Below are 25901 nucleotides of genomic sequence, written 5' to 3'. Positions count from 1 at the left end.
ATGTTCCTGGGCAAATATTTGCAACTGGATTCTGGATGTATTTCTCTCCATGGTTATAAAGAAGCTGTGGAGCCTGTGGAGTGCATGTGCTTCCTGACCTTTGGCACCAGAGGGATTTTGCAGTTGATTAGTGTAATATCTTTCATTGTGAGATGCTACTACATTTCTTTCTTTCTCTTTAAAAATAGCTTAAAATAGCCAGTACTCAGAATCCCCCATCCTTGTCTGTGGTTTAATAAAGAAAAAGCAAGTAGGTCTTTGCCATTCCTGGCAACATTTTTATCTGAAATCCCTGGGTGGTTCTGGGGTGGGCAAACCACTGGGCTCCCTCCCCATCAGGGAGCACTGACCCTCCTGCAGTCAGCGCTGCCACCTCGTCAGTATTGCTGCTTTGTCATATATAAAATAACACAAACCAAAAATTCAACTCTTTAGTTTTCCTTCCAGTGAAAGAGACAGTAATAAAAGATGCAGCCTGACGAGTTGGGCTTGTGCAAACACAGGCCACAGCACGTGCACAGAGGCATAGAGGAGATTCATCACTGAGTATTTTATATATATATTATTGTTGGCTGCACAAGAACTGGAGATTTTTTTTCCTCTTAGAGGCATCATAACAATTTGCTAATTTTTTCTGAGGCTTTGGTCTACCTTGAGAAGGGTAATTAAACACTTCCCAACTGTTTACTAGTGAAAACAAAAATAATAGCATGGATTTTATATGAGTAGCCTGGGAACAGAAAACATAGCACTTTTCTGCCAATAGAGTAGAAAATTTACTATTATGTGCCAAGGAAACCTGGTCGTTTCAATAATACCCAATTCATGTATTGCTCTTAACTTAATAAATCTTCTTTCATGAAGATAGAATGCCTTCTAAAGTGCACTTTTGAGAGTAATGATTACACCAGTTTTTTTAGCAGGCTGAAAGATGAGGTGCAGCTCACTCCAGCAGAATTCCACCTCCAAGGAGCTGAAGTGCATTAGGAGGAGGAGAGGAGAGCTGGCCTGGGAGCAGCCAGCAGAATGACAAGTGAGCCCAAAGTTCAAATAAACCTATCTAACCCTGCTCTCCACCTGCATTTTTTCACTCTTTCTGATAAGCTGTGGTTTCTACCTCCAGCTTTCCTTGCCATGAATCAGATGACAGACTGGCCCATGGTGTGGTGCTGCAGAGGAAATGGGAATTACCAGGGCATTTCTCAAGCAGCTGGGAAAGGGGCTATACAAACATGTCAAAGAAACATTCCTTCAAGAAATTTAATCTCCTGGCCTTCACTCGATTTGTTTTAAAGAGATTTAAAAGTACACTTTCTTTTTATTACATTTTGAATTTCCCTAAATCGAGGAGTTGTTAATTGTCTACCATCATCCTAAGTAATTGTTGGTTTATTGCTTTTTCAAAACATGCATAAATCTCATTACAGTCTCACAAAATCAGGTGAGTATCATAAGTAATATTAAAACTAGACATCATCCTCCAAAGAGGTGTCTTTCCTCTTACTATTGGCAAATCAATAAAACAAAGATAGGTGACTTAATTCCATATACTTCTTAATTTAACGGGCTTTTAAAACAATGGTTAGAAAAAAACCTGTTGATTTGAAACAGGAAGGCTTACTTTGGAAAAATAGTTGCAGAAATACCTTCCCCCTTTTTTGCCAAGAGCAGGACAAACATTTTGTTTCATCTTGGCTTGTAGGTGGTAAAACTTCAGCTTGCTGTGCTTATCACCTGAAGTATTTTCTGCTTTCTGTGACATTGCTATCAGAAAGTGTAATAAAATATATCTCAGGTAGTATTTGGAGTACCAGAGGCAAGTGGAAGGCAGGTGGTGAATATGAATTTCCTTAAATACTGTGTCACCATGACTGTAAAAGGTAAGAGCTCTTTGAGGTCTCATCTGGTGGTTCTAATTAATACAGATGATGAAGCAGCATGGAGTAGAATTGCAGGATGTGGTGGTTGGCAGGGTCTCCTTAGGGAATTCCAGGACATGGTGGTTGGCAGGGTCACTTTAGGGAATTGCAGGACATGGTGGCTGGCAGGGTCACTTTAGGGAATTCCAGGACATAGTGGTTGGCAGGGTCACTTTAGGGAATGGCAGGACATGGTGGCTGGCAGGGTCTCCTTGGGGAATTGCAGGATGTGGTGGCTGGCAGTGTCTCACCAAGCCAGGTAAGAAGTCTCCAGCCATGGCACAGACAAGAACAGGCAAGGGAAGGGAAGGGGCCAGCTTAGGAGCAGGCAGACCCGAGGTTGTGGTGCTGATTCCTTATCTGTGTGGAAAACACATCAATTTTGAGAAGGCGAAGAACTCGACTGGATGCCCAGTCTGCCTTTTGGCCAGGCTGACACGCTACTTGGACAGCAACTTTCATGCTGGAATAAATGTTAGAAGTAAATTCTCGCTTCTAAATACCATTGCACAGCAACACCTGCCCATCCCACGCGTGTGTCACCCCTGCCAGTGACAAGGCAAGGCAAGGTGAGCCCGCAGGTGGGAAGCTGCAGGCTGGCTCCAGCCTCACACCAGGGGCAGGGCCGGGAATGGGACAGCGGGGCAAGGAAGGGGACAGCAGCAGGAAGGGGACAGTGGGAGAAGGGGGCAGCAGAAGGAAGGGGACAGGGGGCAAGGAAGGGGACAGCAGGAGAAAGGGACAGTGGGGCAAGGAAGGGGACAGCAGGAGAAGGGGACAGTGGGGCAAGGAAGGGGACAGTGGGAGGAAGGAGAAGGAAGGGGACAGCGGGAAAAGGAAGGGGACAGTGGGGCAAGGAAGGGGACAGCATGAGAAGGAAGGGGACAGCAGAAGGAAGGGGACAGCAGAAGGAAGGAGAAGGAAAGGGACAGCAGGAGGAAGGGGACGGCCCCTCCACGCGTGAGGGAGATGGCGGGTGCCCAAGGCCGAGCGGGACCTGCTGGGCGCGGGGAGCGGTGCCGCCCAGGGACGGTTCGGCGGGGCCCCGTGAGGGGAGGGGAGCGGCCCCGGCGGCCCCGCAGCCCCGGGCCCCGCAGCCCCGGGCCCCGCAGCCCCGCAGCGCCGCGGGGCTCCCCGCCCGCCATGGCGCGGCCGCCGCCGCCTCCCCCGCACGTCTCGCGCGGTTCGTCGAGAACTCGCCTCGCCCCTTTTCTTTCTCTCTTTCTTTCTTACGATTTTTTTTTTTTTTTTTTTTTTTTTTAAACCATTTTCTCCCCCTTCCGGGCCGGCGGGCGGTGACTGCAGCGCCGGCAGAGCCCAGTGAGCGCGGCGAGGCGGGGCGAGGCCTCCTTCCCTCCCGCCCTCCCGCCTCAGCCCAGCCCGCGCCTCACACACACACAGACAGACACACAGACACACACTCCCGGCCCCGCATCCCGCCGCCTCGTCTCCCCAACATGGTCATCAAGGTCTACATCGCCTCCTCCTCCGGCTCCACGGCGGTAAGGGACGCTGCGGGAAAGTTGTGCGGGATTTTTTGGGGGCTTGGCTGAGGAGAGAGAGAGGCTGGGGCAGCCCGGGCTGAGGAGAGAGGCTGGGGCAGCCCGGCTTCTTCTCTCCCCTCCCTTCCCCTCCTCGGCGGGCCCAGAGAGGAGCACCCAGCGCTTTCTGGCTGCCCGTCCTGAATAAAATGTCCTGTCCCGGGTGGTGTGGGAGCTGTGGGAGCTGCTCCCCTCCCAGCCCTGAAGCCGGGCTGGCTCCTTTTGGCCCGGGTGGGCGGGCAGGCGTTTGGCAGCCCTCGCCCTGCCTGGGGAAGGCAAAGACAGCAGCCTTTGGGTGGTTTGTTTTATTTTATTTTATTTTATTTTATTTTTGGGCTTGTAGTTCATCTCTCAACGCCGTCACCCATCCTGTCAGTAGGGTGAGTTTATTCCTCCTCCTGTCCTCTGCTCAGATGGGGCGGCAGGCACGTGTGGCTGCTGCCCGAGGAGCTGCGGGTTGGGTTGGGTTGGGTTGGGTTTGGTTTTCCATGTGGGAATGCTGGGTTTTGCTTCTCGCGTGCTGTAGGCAGAGCTCGGTGAGAAAAAAAAAACCAAACGTCTTTTCCCAAAGCAAAATAATCAATCCAAGGAAAATATCGGGGGGTTTGTGCCTCGGTTCAGACGTAGCTCGGAGCGGTGGTGTCCTCAAGATTGTCCAGATTCTGTTGGGTCCATGTGAAAGATGCTCCGAGTCTAAAACTCCAGGGGTTTTGTTGCACTTCGTATGGGTGTGCTGGAGACCTGCAAAATGCCAGAGACTTAGAAAATGCCAGCTCTTGATCAGTGACTTTTACTGCAAGTGGGTAAAGAGACTGAGCTGTGGCTCGGTGAAGACCTTTCACGTCCCGGTTAGGCTGAGAACTTCAGGCGCAGGTTCCCAAACTTTCAGAGGACAGAAGATTAAAAACCCCTCACTGAAGTCTCCTTTTCTGAGTGCGGTCACTGATCTATGGTCTTCAGCAGATAAAATGCCAGGTTGGTAATAGTTGCTGTGATGCTGCAGCCCCTGTTTAGCTCCAGTGCCAGAGGCTGAGCCCTGTCGTGACCGCACGCAGATGGCACAGGGGTGTGTGCCCTGGGTGGTCCTGCTGTCACTCTCTTCCCCTGTCACTTTTGTTCATCTTGATGTCCATGCTGATCGTGGAGAGCAGATCTCATGATCTGATGCTGGTCTGGAGAGTGTCATGAAATCCTTTCATAAGGGGGAGGGGGGATCTAAAGGGATTTCTTCTGGGCTTATACAAAATGATCATCTGGAAGGAAAGAGGCAGTTATTAGCAAATTGAAAAAGTAGTTCTTTCTAACACAGCTGGTAATAGGTTTCAAGTTGACTGATTCAGTTGCTACAGATTTTTATCAATGACCTCTTCGTGGCAGGTATTGATTTCTGCCTGTGTGGTGATACTGAGCTCCAGGGGTGCAACCAATGATCTCAATCCTGACGATGTTTTCCTGTTTTTAAATTAGGCTTTTGCTTATTAGCGTAGTGGTTTCTGCAACGCTGTCTCATCCCCGTGTGGATCATACGTGTTACAAGGGTCGATTCTGACTTAGTGCTGCTGCCTTTTAGACTTCTTTGTGCATCTTTGACTGTGGAATATGAACATAATGTTGGCATAGCCTGTTTTTTTTGGAATTTGAGTGTAATGCGCACATAATTGCAGTTTTATGACACATATATATATACAGTCATGCCTGTGTCTAAAGCCAGTGCAGCTCAAGTAATGTTGTGGTAATGAGCAGGACTTGCACATTCTCACTTTACTGAGTACACTGAGGGTGTTTCTGTTGGCAGAGATCAGCCAAGTACCTCACCAGGGTGGCTGTTTCGTTCTAGTAGAAGAATTTTAATCAATGTTTTAACCTAAAGTAAGACAGAGAGGCACCTCTCTGGAGGGAAATGTGCTTGATGGGCATGAGCTGCTGGGTCTTAAGCCACTGGGGAGATGGGCTTTACTTGGAGGACCAGAGGAGTCTTTCTGGGTGCTGAATTTGAAATAACCCACTCAGGGAATGGAAAATCAACATCAGAGGAGGTTGCAACAGAGAGATGGAACAGAGTCAAAGCTGTTTGCAGCAAAGTAACTGAACTGGCTAACATCAGCCCTGTGAGGGCTCTCGCTCCTGCTAGGTCAGCTTTGTACTGTCAGTGATGCTTGGCACTGTGTCATTTTGGTTTCTTAAGCTAATTTGCTTGAGTAGAAGCAAAACAGAAATAAGTGTAAATTTCCTTCTTCTTAGAAAACGACTGCCCTGTTTCTTTAAGCTTTTGTGAGACTCTGGAAAGCATCATCTCCCAGTGAAGGGAAAAGGGGTTGAGATTGCTTCAAACCTCCCAGCCTGGGGCTGCAAGTCTTGGAGGGTGCCCAAATTTTGTGGTCGTTTGTTGGCAAAGTCATACTTTGTTATGCAGCATAGTTTGCCACATCACAGTATATAAAACGTTTCCCCAAGGCGCTGTTCTCCGTAAAGTTTATGTGTAGTAATATGTATCTGTGAGGAAAAAATACCTCACAAAGCTCATGGCTAAGCAGAAGCATTTTCCAGGTATGTTTCAAGGGGCTTCTGGTGAAGTTCACTTAATTCCTGTGTATGTGTCATTCCAACTGTAGGCATGGGCGTTACAGTGGAAAGTGTCACTGCTGAGCTGGCCCTTGGCAGGTTTTGCAGCACGAGGAGTTAGTGCTCAGTGCTGCCTTTGGTGTGTTTCACTGGTTGGAAACTCCTGTATTTGTACTTGGTCATGGGGTTTGCTTTATACTCTGTATGGTAAAGGTAAAGGTGACTTTGGTTTGAGGTGGTTCATGGGCATGGTTCTCATAAGCAAAGATAACTGAGTATACTGGAAGTTTATAGTTAAGGACTCGCCCAAAATATGATTGCAGCCTGGGTCTGGCCTGCTATTTTAATTTCACCCTGAAAATCATAATGTAGTAGTTAGAGCACTGGTGTCTGCTGTATTTGGAAGTCTTGTATGGGAAGTTGCCTTTTCTCTTTGATTTCTCTCAGTGTGGATGTTGTACTGGTGAGTCCTGGGCTGGGGCAAGGAAATACGGGGTATTGTGATTATGAAGATGAGCTACAGACACCGAACATGGGAACATGCACGTGTAGTTCTGTCCAGGAGCCTTTCTGCGTGACGTGCAGTTGAGTGAGCAGAGCTACTTACTGTGAGACAGTGTTGGAGGCTACAAACGTCAAGTGACAGGCACAAATGCCGCTTTCAGGGGCACCCAAGCGTTGAGTCGAGCGGGGGCTGTGCAGGCTGTGAGAGTGGTTTGACTGCAGACTGCTCTGGGAATCCTTCAGGAGGCGGAAGGAGGAGAGGCAACATAGTAGTTAGACTCTTGCTCCTGGAGGAAAAAGAATACAAGGAGGGAAGAAGCGGAATCGCACCAGTCCAGTCTGTGATTTTCTGTTACCATTTAGGTATTTTGGGTTTCCTTGGGGGTATGAGGTTGCCCTGGCTTTCCTGCAGCACCAGAAGCACTCGTGTGTGTCTTCCTGCAAGCAGTTGGATTGTCAGTTTTATTGATCTCACATGGAAAGGAGCCAGCTGTTTAAATTCTTCTCGGTCTTACTAATGTGCATTTGTTGCCAACAACTGCACCGGTCTTGACTATGGACTTTGTCCAAGAGAATTGTGTTTGTTCATGCCGTGTCCCCTTTCAAGCTCCAGGAAGATGGATGAAACCTGGAGGCTGTGGCTGTGAAGTGCCAGTGCTGGAGAGGATGGGCTGAGCTTTCCCATGTGCCTCTGCCAGTGCTGTGGGCTGTGCAAACTGCTGCACTGAACCTCTGGTGTCCAGACCTCCTCAGAGCCAGGCACTTTGTGTTTGTGGTGAGCAGCCCGTGCTTCCATCCCTCCAGGCTCTCCCCCCTCACTTGTTTTGATGGCTGTGTGGGTGGTTTTCCTTCCTCACCTCCTGCTGCGACTGCAGACACGGCAAAAATAAAGAGATGATCTCTAGAGTCCGTGTCAGGGAGCCATGCCTCACATCAGACTTGCTGCTGTTTCGGGATGGTTTTAGAGAGGAAAGGAAACTTCAGTTTATTTTCTCATTTCCAAAGCTAGGGATGGGGGGGGGCGGGATTAATGTTTTTCTTGTATTGTTTTCATACTTGGGAAAGGATCTGGGTCTTCTCCTCGCCACCCACCAGGAAATGAAAGTGGTCTGTGGTCAGGAGAGTGAACATTTGCTCCCAATTATTCTTCTTCCCTACATAGCCTAGGCACAGGAGCACTTTATAGTGCTGCTGGGGTTAGATGGCCAGTGGCAAGTGCTTTCTGGAGCCTTATGAGTTGCAACTGAGGGAGAACAGCTGTGGAGAAGAGTGACTGGAAATGAATAGAGTTGTATGTGGTCACCAGCTCTTGTCCCTGTTCCACAGCTCAGGGCTTTGGGAAGGCTGGCCAAGCCACTTCATCCTTCTGAAGAATACATGGAGAGATGGAGATTGTACCAAAAAAAATTAAAATAAAATATTGCCTTTTGCATTTAAATCCCTCTAGGGCCTTTCTCCTCTGCTTATCACAATGAAAGCAACTATTGCCACCCTAAGCCAGGATGAGTGAAGTCTGGGTGCTTCCTGTTCTTGTGCTTTGAGGTCTGGGAGCAGTGGGTGCTTGGTTGCAGGAGCCTGGTGGAGGGAAGCACAGCTCCAGCAGGGTGGGTCTTTGCATCCAGTGTTTTTATCAGCGTGTGTAGTGAGGGTGCTTTGTTCTGCAGCCGTGTCTGAGGCTGCAGATGAGTTGTCAAAGCCCGGATACACGTGTGGAAGCTCCGAGCGGTGGCAGGGACCTTCTGGAGCTGCTGAGGAGCTTCCTCTGGGCTGGTGGCCCTGCCCATCAGTGCACTCCAGACCAGATGAAAACACTGATAGGGATCTTTTATAAATAGGCTTGTAACATGCTGCAAGTTTAGGTAAAACCATATATGATGAAGAGAATAAGTTACATCTGTAGTTTTAAAAGCAACATCCAATGTATATATATTTTTTGTGGTACTTAGCTTATGCAGTTTATACACTGTGGGTGAGAGCTGGCTTGTTAGTAGGCTTGGTGTTGATTTTTAGACCTGTCTCTTGTGTAAACATAACACACATGAAATACTTTTTTGGATACCCAGTGTTAACCAAACTTCTTTCACTAAAATGGTATGAGTTGTTCTGAATTAGAGCTCTCAGAGTGGAAGACAAAATATGTAATGTGAATCTTGTGAGGCAGTTAGCTAGGATGTGTTTCATCTGCCTCATGGGTTGTTTTTTTTTTAGAGCCATTGTTCCAAACTTTACAGAAATCAAATATTTTTCTTAAAATACTACATTAATAGAGGCAGTTTGGCTGCAGTTGTTGCAATGGTTTTAATATATCAAAATAAAAAAACATTCCACTGTACTTAAATAAAAACAGTTTTCTGACAGCATGAGAGAGATGGTTTCCCAGCTAAGGCTGGGAAAGGCTTTTTGCTCAGAATATCTGTAGGTTGTATATGCAGGTATGACAGTGTTTGTCTTGAGATGCTGCATCAGGGTTATGTCTTTCTCGGGCTCTGCTTGGGCTGAAGGGGCTGATTTGGAGAAGAAGCTGAATGTTGTCAGCTTGCACTGGTTTTGCTTGAACCCTGAACCACAGCACTCCCCCAGATGTGATCCATACTGTGTCATGTCAGTGCTAAGCACTTGCACTTTTAAAATTAATATTTGTGGAGTTGAGCAAGTAACTTTTCTTGTCCTGAGACACTGAAGTTGCACTCAGAAAACTAGAGAAGTCGGTGAATCAGCGTGTGTGTAACAAGAAGGGGATGCCAAAACTGAGAGCCTCTGCAAGGTTATTCTTATTCCTCCCAGAAGAGGAGGAACTGAGGATAGAGCAGACAAATGGCAGTAAACAAACATTGATAGCTTTCATCTGTTCAAGCTCAAAACAGAACTAAGATATTCCCCTTTATGATAAAAAGAAGAGCTAAGGGTGTGTCATTGTTGTAGCCAGAGATGGATGAGCTCTGCCTTAGGTAGCTGTTCTTTGTGCTCCTCAACCCTTGAGCTGTTGCCTTGGAGCTGCTGATCTTAGTTCTTGGCACTAGTCAGGGATCTGGAAACACCAACCAATTCCACAAGGTATGTCAATATTACCCTATTCAATAAGGTTTCTACTCAAACATGAAAACACAGAGTTGAGGATGTTTGTTTAACCCAAATCATATTCAGGGGAGACCTTTGGTTCATGATTAAATGTAGAAGTACTTTTGTTGGTCAGATATTTGTTTAATCAAACCTGAAAGGGTTTTAATTGCAATACCTATTTACTGTTGTCCCAGAAAAAACCCCTCCATCCAGGAGCACCTCATTTCCAGGACAGTACCTCCAAAATTTGGAAGGTAGTAAAGGGAGAGCAAGGTTTCAGTCACCAGAAGAAAACGCAAAGGGTTAAACACCAAACTGCAGACTGACTAAGGTTAATGCTGCCTGGATACAGCTGAAGTCATCTTTGCATCCTGAGTTACAACTTCTTCCTGTTGGGCTTCGTTTCCCCTGTGAGAACTGGATGTGGTGATTGGATTTCTTTAATTAGCTCTCTGAAGTTTAGTTTTATTTGGGCTCCTTTTCCACCTGTGAACGCTGCCTCGCTTTAAAGGCTCTCAAGCGTAAAATGTTAACTATTACCTGTCGAGAGACCTATTGTTTGACTGGCTGGGGTGTCAGAGTGAAGAAGGGAGCTGAAGGCAGCAGTGGTTTAAAAAAGGAGCTCAGGGAAATCTGGAAGCTACAAGCTATCTTCCTGTGCTGGGCAAATCAAGGTTATTCTTTGTCAGACTTTCCCAGCTGACATGTGGACAAGGATAGAACCGGACAAGAATCCAAACACCATTGGAGAAGAACGTTGTGCCTCCCAGCTGAGCTGTCTGGAGCAGCCACTGAGCATAGGAATAAGGAGGATCCCTTAATACTGAATCCCTGCACTTCCAGAAAGTCTTGGACAAGCTTTGGCCAGGTTAAACATCTTTTTCCATAAGGAAGCCAAGCTGCTGTGGGATAAGAGGAAAGGACTTTTCTTTTTGGCTTGTATACTTGATTGCTCACCAGTTACATAAACCAGATAGCAATCAAGATTTTGGAATTGATAGGCAGCTTTTGCAATATGCAGAAGTGATGCGGAGATTCTACAGAGATGTGTGCTATGCCCTGAGCCATCTAGAGAAGGGGCAGTGTGACCAGGCTGAAGTGAGGTCGCACAGTTCCAGAGCTGACTGCTTTACCTGTCCCAGGTGGGAAAATGGGAAGAAACAATCATGATCCTGTGCAAGAGTGAGGTTTAAACTGGCCAACACTATTTAGCAGAGGGGTATTGGAGCCCTACTAGGTAATTCTACAAAAATATCCTACTAGTGGTCATAAAATGCAAACAAAATGTCAGGAATTTTTAGGACTGGAGAGGGCAAGCAGAAAGGAAACTATACCACTGTATAAATCTGTGGTGAATTTGTATCTTGGGTAGACTGGAATTGTCCTTAAATGATATTAAAAAGTGAGAAAAAGATATTGAATAGGGTGAGGTGAGGAAGAAAGATCTGAAAAAGTGTTAACAGTGATAAGATCATGTCAGGCATGGAAGAACAAATGGGAAGTGAACATTCATCACTTTTCTTGGTGCAGCAACAGGGGGAGAGCAAGTGAGACTAGCAAATGGCAGGTTCAGAATAAATGAAGTACTTTGACAATGTGGATTTTAATGGAGAAACTCTGCCAGAGAACGTTGTGTAGGGCAAAAAATGGCATGGGCTGAGGAAGCAGTGAGACAAATGAAGGAGGCAAGTCTATTAAGGGCTATTAAACATAATTATTACACCTCTGACTCAAAACTGTGGATTATTGAAGTCTGGGAAAGTATAATGTGGTGTAGCCCTCTGTGCTCAATCTGTTGGTGTGCTCTTCCCTGGGATTTGTGGCTGGTGGAGGCAGGATATTGAGGGAGACAAGTGTTGGATCTAACCCAATAAAGCTGTTCTTGGATGAAATTGGCTCTGCTCCCAAAATTTTGTGGACAGTTTGCATTTAAAAATGTAAGAACATGTCTAGAAAAAATGTATGATGGAAAAGAACAAAGAATGCATGTGTTTGGGATGTGTTGGTTTGTTTTTAATTTGGTAGTTGTTGCAAGTCTCTGCAGTTTTAAAAGTATTAGAAGGCTCTGGATGTTTAGGTGTAACTAGAAATTTCCTCTGAAATGTAAACAGATTCTGTATCTGTTTTATGTTCAGACATACCAATGTGACTGAAATCTTACCTCTCTCAGCTTTGCAAACTCAGAGATGCTGTGAGGGACTGTAGATAAGACAGGAACTTGTAACTGTATTTGTCTCCTGTACCTTAGAAACCAGAGGGGGGAAAAAAAAAGCAGAAGTTAATAATAATTCTTCCCCTGTTGGTTTCCTTTTGAATAACTGCAGTTCAGTTCAGGAGCTGAGGAGACTGTAAGATCCCCTGTGTGAAGCTCTTCTATGATGGGAGGCTCAGAGCTTTCTGTTGAGAGATAAACACAGAAGGTTTGGACATGGAGTAAGACTGCATAGAGAAGACTCACCATTAGATCTTTTATTTTACATCTGATGAAATGCCCTGTGGGATCCAAGTGGGATCAGGGTGTTAGTGCCTGGGGGAGCCTGAAGCCAGCTCTGCCAGGGGATAGGCAGCCTCCCTGTCCAAGGTCTGAGCTGGACGATGTGCTTGGCTGTGGCTAGGGAAGGGTCTCCGTTAATCAAAGCTGAAACCTCGCTCAGTTTTCCTGGGCAGACAGGGAGATGTGAATGAGAGGGCTGTTCTTCATGCCTCTCCTCGCTGCTCACAGTCCCAGAGGTTCTTACATCCAAACCATCAACATTTGGTGAGACGGACACCAGGCGACTCCAAAACCAACAAGGTTTCGCAGCACGAACAGCAGATGCTGGCATAACATCATGTTTAGACCTAGGGAATAAGGTAGGTATATCAGAAGCCCCTGTTGCCTTAGGCATAGGTTAAAAGAAGCTGGCAAAGCCCAATGTAAACAGAAAACAGGCAGCCTCTGGGGAAAATAATAATAGTTTTCACATAAAACGACATATTTATGGCCAGTGGTTTCCAGGCAGGTTTAAACAGCACATCTGTATTCACCTCATGGGATCAACCTTTGGCTGTGCTAATGTCACTGGGAGCTTTGCCATGGACTACAGCAGGACAAGATTGTACTCCTTCGGAAATACTTAATGCCACTTATCCAAGATCATTCCTGTGCACATGTTGCAAATGTAACCCGGCCAGAGCAGCAGCTGCAGAGCAACTGGCAGAACAGGAGAGCAGCAGAATAGCTCCGTGAAGGAATTAAAAATACATCCCAAAACTTTCTCAGTGGACACAAACAGAAATTAAGTTCAAGTGAAGCTGTTTTATGCATGATAGATGTAGGATTTTTTTTTTTTTTTTAAATTTATTTTTTTTTTGGTCCTGGGCAAGAAATACAATATATGTGAGTAGAAATCAAAAGAGGCAGGTTTGCAAACTTACTTGTTAGTGACCTGATAATCCTGATTAAGAACTGGAAATTCCTTTCTACCCTGTAATGCAGATAAGCACGTCTCATGGTTCTGGTGGCTAAGTCCAATAAACCTTTGTACTTGAGCAACCTTTCTCTAAATTGCTGTTTCCTTTCATCACACTAAAATGTCCCAGGACGTAGCTGTGAGTGCCTCTGTTTTCACCCACAGAGGGCTGAGGTCTGAGTTGTGCAAGCTGTGAGAAGATCAAAGTAGGTCCATAAAGCTAACTTGGGGAGTGTTCCTTCCAGGAATTTACACCTGTATAAACTGAGGAGCAGCTGGACAGACAGCTGTGTCTTCCATGTAATGATCTGGGACCAAAATTAGCAGCTTGGAAGGTGTTAGAAGAGCCATCAGCTCACGCTGCCAGCCTTTGAGCTTTAGGCTGAGACTGAAGAACATCAGGGGAATGAAGCGATGTTGGCTGCTCACCAGGAGAACAGGCCTGGAGAGCTCCATCCTACAGCAAACAACCAGCTGGGGGACCTAATATTTTAAAAAAATAAGATGCAGTGTGTTTGTCTTAGTTTCTGCTTGTGGTATGCAGATGCTATCTTGCATAGAGGCAGAAGGAAGTTTGTGGTTTAAGAAGAAAAAAAGAAGGTATCAACGGTGACAGAAATGATCCAAAAACTTAGAAAAGATGGGGGTGGGGGAGTGTGTTGCAAACTGGCTTCAAGGTCACAGCTCTGTCAGTGGCCGTGCTTGCCACCAAGGAGTGGGTGCCATCTGGTCTAGTGCTCTTGGTCTGGGGTGGAAGGTGGCACTTCCCTTTGAGCTGCATTGCAGCACTGGGCAAGAATAGCTTGCTGGGCTTTTCTGTGTTGGAAAATGCTCTTATTTTTTTAAGTTCCTGTAAAGAAGGACTTCAGGATGTCTCCTGAGAACCCCTCTCAAGAGCAAACCCCCAGGCACTGGCCTTCCTGGCTGTTGCAAGCAGAAGTTGGCCAACTCCTGTATTGCTTCAGCTACTGAAAGGATTAGAAACTGCTATGTGGCTGACTCCTGGGAGGTTTCTATTTGTCTCCCCATGTCCACCCCTTAAAGACACATTTTCTACAGTTGCAATCTTTTGTCCAGGTCTGCACTAAAATAAAAAGGGGATCTGGGCCCCCCAGGGTGATAAACACTTGAAATGTTACCCAGGCAAATTTACTGGTTAGAAAACTGGTGCCTGTTGTCTGCTGAATCCTTCCTCCCTGGGATGCTTTGGTGTGGTTGTACCAACCTGCTGTTCTGTCTCAATACAACCTGACTTCTTTTGGAAAGAGAAGGGAACCTTGCTTGTAATGCATAGCTTTTCTCTTAATCCCCTTTTCCTTTGTGTTATGATATTTAGGTATTTGAGTTCAGAAAAAAAAAAGAAAAGAAAAGAAAAAAAGCTTTCTTCTCTTGAAAAATTGGTTTGGTTTAGGTTTAGAATAGCAGTCATCAAAAAGACTCTTTTGTTAATCATGTCTGTGGTGTATGAGTTGTTTGAGGATAGAAACTAATACAGAACAGAAGCACCTGGATTTGTTGTAGGAACCCTGAGGTCATGTTGTATTTCTTCTTAAAATAGTTCTTTATTTAAAGCTAATAAATGCCTGGCAGTATAAAAGCCATGAAACAGCAATTAATGCTGTAAACTTTTACTCTTGCCAGTTAATTTAGTCTCTCTCTGTGCTAAACCATACAGGAAATAAACCTTCCTTTTATTGCAAACCACAGGAGCCTCGTGCAATACTTGTCTGTGCATTTAACTCCCTTCCTAACCAAAGTTCAGCTCTTAGCAGACAAACAAAATAAACCATGTTTTTTTCTTCTCTACTCTCTTTGCCATGCCGGGCTCCTCATAGCCAGCATGAATCCACAGATTCTGAAAAGTAATGACATTAGCAGCTGTTCCAGTAAAACACCCCAACTGCAAGCCTCAGCACACTCTCTAGGGTGCGTGTTGATCTCGGGCTGTCTCCTCAGGCTGCTTCCCCAGTAAACATCAGCCAAGTGCTGAGCAGACCATGGAGACAGGAGTTTCAGGGTGGAAAGAGGTGGGACCTGTGCTGGCTTAACTGACCCAACACGACAGCCTCCTCTTTTCATAGGGTGTACTTGCTGCCAACATTACAGGGACTGCTAAGACCTGTCCTGGAGCTCTCTATGAAAATGAAGATAAAGGAGGAATAATTCTGGCTTTCAGAGAGAGGCTAGCTGAAAAAAACAGGCTCAGAACCTCACAATGACAGTGAGATCCAGACTTTGAGGGCTGAAGCCCTTTTGAAAGTTTCTAGAGCAAGCAGTCAGGTTTTGCCTGCCACCCTCAAGTGCCTTTTCCCTCATTTTTCTCAGCCACCTGGAGAGTATCTAGAAATTGGTCATGTTCCAGAGAGTTTTCTGTGGCTCATGTGATACTGAGCCTGATTATCTTGTTGGAGATTAGTCTTCTCTGTGTTGAATTGCATTATGGTGAGTGCATAAAGCCTGTCTGTGGAGCTGGGCTGTAGTGTATTTGATCCTGTTTGTAGAAACAGCCAGAAATGATCCCTAACCCAAATAACAAAGTAAATAAGCAGTAAATTGAAAAACTAATTATTCCTGCCAACTAACTGCTTAGGAAAGGAAGCTCTGAGAGGTGAGGGGCACATGCAAAATTGTTCAAGGGATCTGTGACAGAAGTAGCTTAGACTTCAGAACATTTTTCTTCTTTCACATAGAATCATGGAATAGTTAAGGTTGGAAGGGACCTTAAAGATCACCAGGTCCCAACCTCCCTGCTATAAGCAGTGACACCTCACACTAGACCAGATTGCTCAGAGCCTCATCCAACCTGGCCTTGAACACCTCCAGGGAGGGGGCATCAACAACCTTCCTGGGCAACCTATTCCAGTGCCTAAATCTTCTCTTTTTGTGCCTCAGATAAGAGAGCACAGTGAGATGCTGTAGGGACACCAGCAATGCACTGAACAGTCGTACCCTGCAGGAGAAGAGGCTGTTGCTGGAGGCTGCCCTCTGCTCTGGTCCTCTCTGAGCTGCCTGTTGAGCATCTCAAGGCTGAAGGAGGCAGTGAGCACAAAACCCCACACCTTTTGCCATGGCTAACCCAGCTGGCCCTGCCTGGGGAAAGGGGACAGGAAACTGTGACAGCCCACGAGCTGGCTGATGGGTGGGAAGGCTGTGGGGCTGCTTCCAGGTCCAGCAGTGGCAGGAGGACCTGTGGGGATGGACCAGGGTCAGGCACTTATTACTGGCACTAACCCCCTGGCTTTATTGGTGCACAAGTGGGAAAGTTGCACAAGGTTTCTTGAAGCTTGCAGTTCTCTGCTCTTTTGCCAGACAAGGAACTGTGAATGCCAGTCATGATTAATGAGGGAAAATTCAGAAGCTGTGACAACAGGTTTGTTGTTAGATTCGTGCTTTTCTGCTAACCATAAACCTTGCTCGGGTGTGAGGAGTTGCTGGAAATGCTCTGGCCCAAACACCACAAATTCATTCCAGACCCTGGGGCAGATTTTGTTAAACAGGCATTGGGCTTTGTGCTTGTTTCTCCCAGGTAGTCTTGGAGGCCTGGTGATCACTGTGGGATAACACACTGTGCATTCCATTCCTTGCTCTGCTTTTCCTGCCACTCTCAGTTTGTGATGTTGAGGAGTTGTGTTAGTTTTATACTGGTTTTTAGGAGGAGTGCAGCTATTAGTTTTTATTTAACCCTGCACAGATGCTGTGACTAGGGGGATGTGATGTGTCCAGGGAAATGCAGCCTGCCAAGCTCCAAGTCTGCTGCAGAAAGCAACTGTGTGTGATAAATGAGGAGCTCATATTCTGCTGCTGCTTGTGCTTTGCTGACAGATCACCGAGATAATGGAGCCTGTATTCCCGCCGTAGGAAGCTGCCTCTCTGTTGGTTTTGGACCAGATGAGCAGTTCTCAGGCTAATGAAAGTCCAATGCCACAAAATTGACTTAGAAAATTGCCAAGGGTCAATTTATTTAGTATTGTAATGGTGGTGTTTTCCTTCTGGCTGTGATGGTTCTTGGGTGCTGCGATGGTCCCTGGATGGTGTCGGTGCACGTGGTTACAGCTGTGGCTTTGCAATACATCAGTATTTCTTTATGCAAGGTAAGAGAAGACTTAGGTCTGGAAGCTGGGTTTTGCAAGGTACATTTATTCTGGCTAACTTCAGTAGTCTAGTCATAAAAAGAAATATGGAAAAAAATCCTGATATGTGAGTATTTGCGCTTGAAAATCCTTCCTGTTGCTGAAAGGAGCAAAGGACTGAGACAGGAGCAGCCTGAGGCCACAATTGATACCTGAATCAGTCTGTATTGCTGCTGGGAGAGGCAGGCCTGCTCCCTGGGCTGGTGTCCCTCCTGCCCTGTGCCTTTCCTTGTAGTGGCACAAGTACCTGCTTGTCAGCAGGGTGAGCTGGCCTGAGGTCTTCCAAAACTCCTGCTGGAAGAGTTTCTCCAGTGCAGACCTCCATGTGCCCTCAGGCATATGCTGGTTCATGAAACACATGCTCAGAGAAAAGGCTTGGAGCTGAAGGTCTCTGTCTATAACCCTAATTTGTGCAGGTTGAATGTACACAGACCCAGCACTGAGCTGTGCTCCCCTGATGGTCCTTCCTGGATAACCATCTCCAAACCCAGCCCTGGAGGAGGTGAGGTTTGGGAGCAGCCTGGGCAGAGCCCCTGCACGTGGATGGGCAGGTTTTGGATACTTGAAGGATCTGGGTGTCTCAGTGTCCAGGTGCTGCCAGCCAGTTTCCAGAGACACCAGCTGCTTCAAGTGCAAAGTTCATGCTTAACCAAACAGAGCTCCTGGTGACGCTGTTTGCAGACATCATGTGAAGGGAGGGGAGAATCATGCCTCTGGTCACTCCTCCCTGGGCCACGGGGCCTGAAGCCCAGCCGTGAGCAGAGAGTTCTGCATTAGTCAGGCATTGCCTGTTTTAAATCAAGTACAGATCCTTGCTTTTGAGAGAGGACAAGTGTAAGTCTGGCACCTCTTGAGATCTGGAACACCTCGCCCAGTGCTCAGCAGTTGGCAGCTTCATTTGCATTCACTGTTGTTCTGTGCTCAGGCTGTTAGGTTGTCTACAAAAAGCTTGTAGCAAGGCTTGGTGCCTCTTCTAGTAACAGCTCTGGTGCTGCCAGCCCTTTCTTTTGACTTCTTGGGTTTTAACTCCTGCCTTGCCCAACTGCTGGGGATCTTGTGTTTCACGTGCATGGAAATAAAGAGTGTAAAAAGGCTTGCTGCCATCCCATGAGCAGACATCCTTGGCTTTTGGCTGATGATGGAAAGAGTTCTAAATGTTAGAATCTTCCATTAAAACCCCTGAAAACGGGAGTTTTGGCTGTGTGGAGACTGCTTGTTTTCAAAACCCAGACAAATAATCCTGTTGGGCATTGCTGTCACTTTCATATAACTTTAAAAAAGATGGGAAAAAAAAAACCCCAACTAATCTCTTGATGTATGGAAGGGATCTGTGTTTGGAGAAGTGACTGGTGGTTCCTACAAGCACTCTTCATCAGGCGTATTGGCATGCCAAGAGCATCAGTTAAAAAATCCAGATAAGATATGATAACTGTTCACATTACATATACATCTTTGTCTGAATCTCCTGGTGGCAGGTGGGAATTATTCAGACTTGTGTCACAGCCAAGGTTTTTAATTGTTGCACTTCATTATCAGTTGTTGGCCAGATGAGAGGCTTTCTGTAGGAATGCTGCTTGCTTACATGTATCTCCATCCTCCAGGATGAGCTGGGACAGTGTTTCCAGCTGAGGATCTCCAGGTAACTAGGGAAGACCTTTCCTTGGGAAAAGCAAAACACGTGAGAGAAATGCATGTTTATTGTAGCATGAGGAATTCATCCCTATTTGTGATAAAACCTTGAAATAATGTTTTGGTTTACTTCTCTGCTTCTGGTCTTTCAACAGGCCATAACTGCTACGGGGAAGAGCACTGGCACCCTGACTTCTGCATAACTCCCATTTGGCAATAGTGGGGGTTTTTAAGCACTTCAGAGAATGAATAGAAGTATCTAAAGCAAACAGTAGAGGGATGTTTAATTTAATTATTTTTTTTTTGGTGAGGACACAGATACCCTGACCAAAGGCATGTTGCATCTGATCTGCACAGCCATCCAGGACACTCTGGTGAGTTTTGTGCAGCTGGCTCTAGGCTTGTGGCTGAGTTGGGACTCTTGGGACAAGTAGGATGCTGGTGATATGGTACATGACCCTTATCAGGCCAGGAAATGCTAAAAGAGTGACTGAAAAAAAATGCTGGGGAGCTGCCAGTAAGGAGGAGAGTGAAAGGAACAGGCACAGCGTCACCATCCTTTTCCTTGCAGCCACAAGAGGGAAAGATTTGCCTCTGAATTTGGTGGCTTTAGTAAGAAAAGAGGTGGGTTTTCAGCTGACATAGAATCATTTTCATGTACTGGAATAAAGTCTGAAGTTTATTATATGGTACTTTTAGCATGTTGTCTTCAAGTGTTGCTGGTGAGAAGATGTTCTGTGTTAGAAACCAGGCAGCACCACAATAGTCCTTGACAAGCAGCTCTAAAAGGATGAAGGGACTCACCCCTGTCACTCCCCCAGTGCCTGGATATTACATGTTAAGAGCAGAATTTGACTTAAGCTGTGAGAATATGTTGATCCTTAAGGTGCCTTAATAGAAAGTAAACTTAAAATAATACAACAAAACATTAAAAAGTCATCAAGCCTTCGTTAGGCAGTTCTGCTACTGCTGGTTGCCAGAAGCTGAGAAGATATAAATAAGGAGATAATACTCGTCCTCATACTTGACTAGTGGGTGAAGGAATCTGCTTTTGGCCACTGCTGGAGGAAAGTAGCTAAACAGACATTCGATGTGATGCAGCAAGCCAGTTCTGACCTATTTATGGCCTTTCAGCATCTTTCTTATTAGAATGTTATAATAGAGTTCAGTAGACTTGGCTGTGTTGCTCATCTGGCACAAAACTAGCAGCATTCAGATACCCTGCTGCAGCATGCAGCTTGAGTCCTGTGCTCATTTAAATGGAAGAACTGGTACCATTTGAGTCCAGATATCTTTGAATATTCCTGTCGTGCAACACTAACAAAGGTGAACTTCTTACAGTTTTGGTTCAGTCAATTGCTCATGTGATTATGGCCACAATACAGTTAAGGGGTTGCTTAATGTACTCCAGCCTCGAGTTTGCTTATTTTTGTAGGTACCAAGTGACAAATAACCCCAAAGCACCATGTGGTGTACCTGTGCAGAGCCTTTGGCACCCTATTTCTGAGCAGTTGCTTTCCAGGGTCATTGCATTTGGGTTGCCCACTGTGTTCACACCCGGGCCAGAACTGGTGTGACACCAAGTACTCCCTGGGAACCCCCAGAGTGGGAAGCAACACTGTCCTGTGTGCATCCTGCCATGCTGGAACCCAGGCATTGGTGGTATTTACACTGCTAGCTTTCCTAGGTGTGTATTGTTCTTTACAAGGCCCAAAAGTCTCGAGCACAGGCTGTGTGCTCTCCCAGCCTGCAGGCAGACAGACGTGCATGATGCACGTCCACATGTACATCGTGCCAGGGCACCATCCAGCTGGGTGCTGAGCACCCTGAGCTGCGTGGGCTGCTGCAGCTCCCAGTGCTGATTCACAGCAGGAGGGACTGCATGAGGACCTGTATTTGGTGCTTTGTGCTTCTGAACAGAGGCTGAGATTAGATTTCTAAATTATTATCTTCCAAATAGTGATTGCATTATGTTATTCTTTCCTTTGGAGCAACAGAGAACAGATTTCTTATTTTCTTGCTAATTCCTTGAGCTCCAAAGCCAGCCAGTGACACAGCAATTAGGAACCTGCTCAGCCAGCTGCCTTCTGGGGCTGTACCAAGCAGGGGAGCCAGGCCTGTGTTTCTGGCTGAACTTCCCAAAGGAGGCTTAGGGGACTCAAAGCCAAACTCCCACTGGGGATTTATTCTCCTTGCAGCCAAAGACTAAATAAAAGTGAGAGGGAATTGGGTCCCTAAGTGCCTTGGGCTCCTTTGAGAGCTCTGATCCCCAGGTCTTTAGTACCTGGAGGTGACCTTAGCTTTTGTGGTTGGTAGAAAAAAACCTGTTGAATGCACTGGGTTCTTCTGGCTTGCGTTTTGGTGGTGTGGGGTTTAACATTTTTTGGCTTGGGGTGATTGAGTGGGTGTCCTTACAATGGCATTGTGATCCATAAGGGAAGCTTTTCTTTTTGTTCCGACGAATCAGCTTTTGCATTTACATAATTTCTACAGTGGCTGGAGCAAGTTGTGGTCTTGTTTTGGGAAGAACAGACATTGTCCTTTGTTCTAGCTATATTCTTGGCTTGTGCTGCAAAATGGGATCCATGGTGTGGTACCTTATGCCTGGATAATGCCCCATTGCAGGCAGACCACGTGCTTCCAGACATAGTGCAACCTCCAGGTTTGGTTGCAAGAAGCTTTCACCAACCTGGATTTTTCTTCCAAGCCTGCTCTGAGGGGCAGTTTTGCATCCTTTCCCCCCAGGATTTTTTCCTACCTTTTTAGTGTCTTCCAGAACCCCACGTGAGTAATGGGAATCGGGTTGCTGCTCTCATGGGGAGCTGGAGCCCATTCTCTCCTGCCCTGGGTCTCAGGCTGACATAGGGTGCTAATGCAGATGAGGTGGGCACCTGGTGGTGAGAACCACGTCCAAATAAATAATTTTTAAGCTGTTGAGGGCAAAGTACAGCAAGAGAGGGCTGCTGTAGCAGCTATGCAGGATATATGTTGATAAGCCTTTGGTTTTTCCAAAGAGCCCTGGGGGGAGAGAGTGAGTACATATGGAGCCCATCTGGAAGCTGCCTAGTTTCTGCAAAAAAAAAAAAAAAAGAAAGCAGAACAAGTACCACGTGAGCTTTTCCAGCCTTCTGTGTTTGATTTAGGTCACACAAGTTCACGGTGGTATTGCTGTATTTGTCCTCAATCTCATTCCTTACAGACCAGAAACCACTGGGAGAGAGAATGATGACATTACTACGTGTAATGCTCAGCTGAAAATAGCCAGAACAAAGAAGTAGTTTGAGTTCTGTAATGACAATTGCCCAGACCTAAAAATAGGTGGATGTTCTGCCTGGGAGAGAGAAGCAAGAGTGAGACATGAATCTCTGGGAGACACCCCGGACACAGCCTGCAAAGCTCTGCTCAAGCAGGTCATTGCTGTAGGTACCTACAAGTGTCCTACCCTTTGGCCACCATTTACAGCAGATAGTGGCCACCACCAGAACTGGCACCTCTAAATTTTAATCTAATATGGGGGGGAAACAAAGTCTGGCCTGGTTATACAAATAAAACCAACAAAACCACTTTGGACAAAAACCCGCCTCCTTGAATATTGCAATAAAAAGAGAGAAAACTCTGATGGAGGCCAGGACCAAGGTGCTTTGTCTCTGAAGAGGGCCTTGCTGTAGTCTCCTGGGGATGGAGAACAAGCTTAGGGGGGTGTCAGGAATCTGTGGCATTTAAACACACAGCTGAGCTGCTGTGCAGTTCAACTCCTACGAGTTACGTTGTGCTGGGAGGCGAAATGATCAACGCTTTGTCATCGATTTGCAAGCATTAGCTTCTGCTTCAGCAGCTCACGTGAGGAAGGCATCCTAGTTTTAGAAACTGGATGAGAAACTTAAAAAAACCCACCAAAACCCCAGCTTTTCTTTTAAATGCCAGAAGGTGGCTGTGGATTGCTGTGTGAGCCCAGCAGAGGTGGGCAAGCCCTGGTGTGCAGCTCAGCCCGCTGGACACCCTGTGGCAAGTTCGTTTGTCTTGGCAGCAGCACGGGGCATTCCTCACCCTGCCTTCTCATTCCTTACTCTGCCTTCTCCCTCCAAAAAACCCCACGTTCTGGGTGTTCCCACCTTGACTGCAGTGAGCCAAAGGACCTTGCTGCTGGCTGCCACCAGGGCTGCTGGAGGTTCCTCCTTCTGCGCTGTTCCCGTTGGCTGTTTGAGCTCAGCAATCTTCAAAAGGTACTGCAGCGTTTGAAGAACTGATGGTCACACATCTGGCTACAAACAGGAGCATCATCTCAGGGTTTGAGCTTTCTCACCTTTCTGCACAAAGCAGATACCCCCTGTGATGTAAATAATTGTACCCCTAACGATGAAACTGCGTTTGCAATCATCAGGGGCTTAAAATGCAACCACTCTAAAGATGTAGTTGCTTTTCCTTATCTAGAACCCGAATTGGAAATGGCAAAAAACCTTTTAAAGCTGGTTTTGTCTTTGAAGTAAGTTGAGAAATGTGCAAGAAGTAGATCAGCTGTAAGGTGTTGCTTGTGTGCTGTTCTGCTTCTGTGAGCTTGGGAGAGGCACCTCAGGCCACGGGGTCCAGCAGGAGCTGGACACTCAAAGTGATGATATAACCATGGCTGGGAACTGAAATCTATTTAAAGTTCCTCAAAATCCTCACAACAATGTAAGAGCCATTTAGTTGCATCTTTGGGGAGGGAAATAAACAAACTGTGTTTTTTCCCTGCATGGAGATGAGGACACAGGGCTCACAGGACTGGCAGAGAGAGCCCTGTGCCAGCAGGGCAGAGCTGCAGCCGTGCTACTGCTACGGGGAAGTTTGGTGTGTGATCCAAACAGCAGCCCTCAAACTGTAAACTTGCTTCTCCTTCCAGTTCTCCATAAATAGATCTCCAAAACATGTCTATTGTCCAACAAGGAATTTATTTATAAACTGAAAAAGTAACAAGACATAAATCCAAAACCCCCTCCTGGCCAGCAGTGTGAACTAGACTCTTCTTTTGTATGTGTATGCCTCTGTATACCAAAGAGGACAGACACTTCTTTGAAGTACATTTCAGTACAGCATTTAAAACAGCAGTTTCCTTGCAAGGAGGGTAGTGCTAAGAGAGGCTGGCTGTGGGACAACCAGTTCACAGTACTGGCTGGAACTGGGGGTGGAGTATTGCCTGCTTACTGGACCAAGGTCCTGCAGCATCTCCCCCTGTTTATTAATTGAAGAAGAAGAAGAAGAAAAAAAGAAAACAAAAAATATTTTGAGAAGAACAGATACTGAGTCTGAAATGATGCAGGATTTTCTGGGAAGTTTTCTGCCCACTTTGGGGTGAAAGCTCCATTTTTGGTGGCCTGTGATTTGTTTGAAAAACGCCATGCACCTTGTTGACATGGTCCTTCCTCCTTTCCTGGTATCATCCATGGATGTGAGTTAGATCTTAGTAAATGGAACATCTGGTCTGTATTCAATATTTTTAAATTTTTTTATTCAATATTTTCAATATTTTTATATTGTCAATAATTTTAATCGACTTGTTTTCACAATATTAATACGTGCACATGCCCTGTTGAAAGCTTAATGTTCCAGGATTGGCTTGTAACTGGAAAGGAAAAGAATCTTCAAACTCAAGGATATCTTTTTTTAAAAAAAAAACCCTGCTGGAAGAATCAGTCTCCAAGGTGTGTGTGTTTTTTGTATGCAGAAGATGACAGCTTTGTGGTGAGACTTGGTTTAATTGCCACTAACTTGCCATACAGCTATTTCCTTCTCTGGAGCAGACATTGAAAGCCAGAACTAAGGGAAAATAGACTGATTTGGTTAAGTGTTTCCTTTCCATGTTATCTTAGGAATGTCAGCAAAAAGTGTAATATTGCCACTCACCTGGCTGATTTTAGCTGGTTTTCCCACAAGAATGTCCTGGGAAGCACCAGTCAGTGCGTTCAGGCTGGGAAACCTGTGCTGAGCTCCAGCAAGAGGAGGCCCTTACTCTTGGCAGTACTGACTTCTGCTGCTCCCCACCCCTTCTCCTACCCCTCTGTCTCCATCCCTCTTCTACCCCTGGGATTTTTCCCTGTGTTCATCCATCTGTTTTGCTCATTCCCATCCTACCCACAGCCTCCTTCCTTCCTTGCAATTGTCCACCCAACCCTGTCCTTGATTTCTCTGCTGTTCCTGTGGTTTTATGTCTGTCCACAAGTCCTTCTGCTTCTCCAGTGCTGGTCCTCCAGCTGCAGCCACATAGCTCTTGGCTCCCCAGCTCCATCCTCACATTCCCAGCTCTTCTCCTCCTCTCTGCCTGACAGATTGTGTCAGGAGCACTCAGGATAAACAAGGATTTTTGTGTTTGCAGACTGTGGTGAGCTGCAGCTCCCTGGCCAAAATAGCTTTAGACGTGACGGTTGTTTGCACAGGACGAGGTGCAGTATCTGGAAAGGCACTTGGCCAGTGGCCGTGTGTGGTTAGACAACTGGGAGGGGGGTTTTTGGGAAACCAGTGCTGCGTGTTGATGGGCACACCCTGAAGAAAAGCTCCTTGCTCCTTCCCAAACATGGGCAGCAGGAACCATCTTCCAAGCTCTTGTCCTGAGGAGAGCATGTGCCCTTTTGAGTAAGACAAAATACCCTGAAGCAAGTGTCTCTGGCTCTATTTTAGGCACTTCCCTCCCAGTGGTGTTCCACTGCCTGAGATTAATAGAGCTTTTCTAAATAAAATCCCAGAAAATAACACTATCTGGCAGCTCAGTGGCTGTTCTGCCCAGGGGTTGGTGCCATGTTTATCTGGAGCATTTAAGGCTCTTGTGTAAGTCCTCGTCACTGCGGTTGAAAGACTTGTCTGAGGAGCTGCAGGGAAGACATCACCTCTTAATCTTCCAACTTGCTTGGCCAGAAGATGAGGGTTTCAAACTAATACTACTCATGCATCAAGACCAGCTCCTTGCTTTTCTTTCCAGTTCTTTAGAGAATCGTCTCCTTTGACCACAGATGGACTGAGAGCAGCACAGAGACCAACCTGCTGTGCTCGATTTCCACACGGTACCTTTTCTAGCAGGAAAAGTGCATACCCAGCTTTGCCAGCTCTTCATGAACAAGCAGACAGGGTTATCTG

At 46.3% G+C, this 25901-nt stretch overlaps 1 protein-coding gene across 1 annotated transcript in view; it reads left to right on the top strand.

The window, feature by feature from the left end:
* The first annotated feature begins 3313 nt into the window (after positions 1–3313).
* The window catches only part of SH3BGRL (SH3 domain binding glutamate rich protein like), a 38106-nt gene continuing 15518 nt past the window's right edge, over positions 3314–25901 (top strand). Inside the window, exon 1 of the mRNA XM_051630700.1 lies at positions 3314–3421. Coding sequence (XP_051486660.1) covers positions 3377–3421 — 45 coding nt within the window. The 5' untranslated portion in view covers positions 3314–3376. The remainder of the gene's footprint in view (positions 3422–25901) is intronic.

The sequence above is a fragment of the Apus apus genome, chromosome 12 (assembly GCF_020740795.1).
Source record: "Apus apus isolate bApuApu2 chromosome 12, bApuApu2.pri.cur, whole genome shotgun sequence".
Lineage (NCBI taxonomy): Eukaryota > Metazoa > Chordata > Aves > Apodiformes > Apodidae > Apus > Apus apus.
Note: the sequence above shows the minus strand (reverse complement) of the source record. Positions and strands in the feature narration are given on the sequence as shown.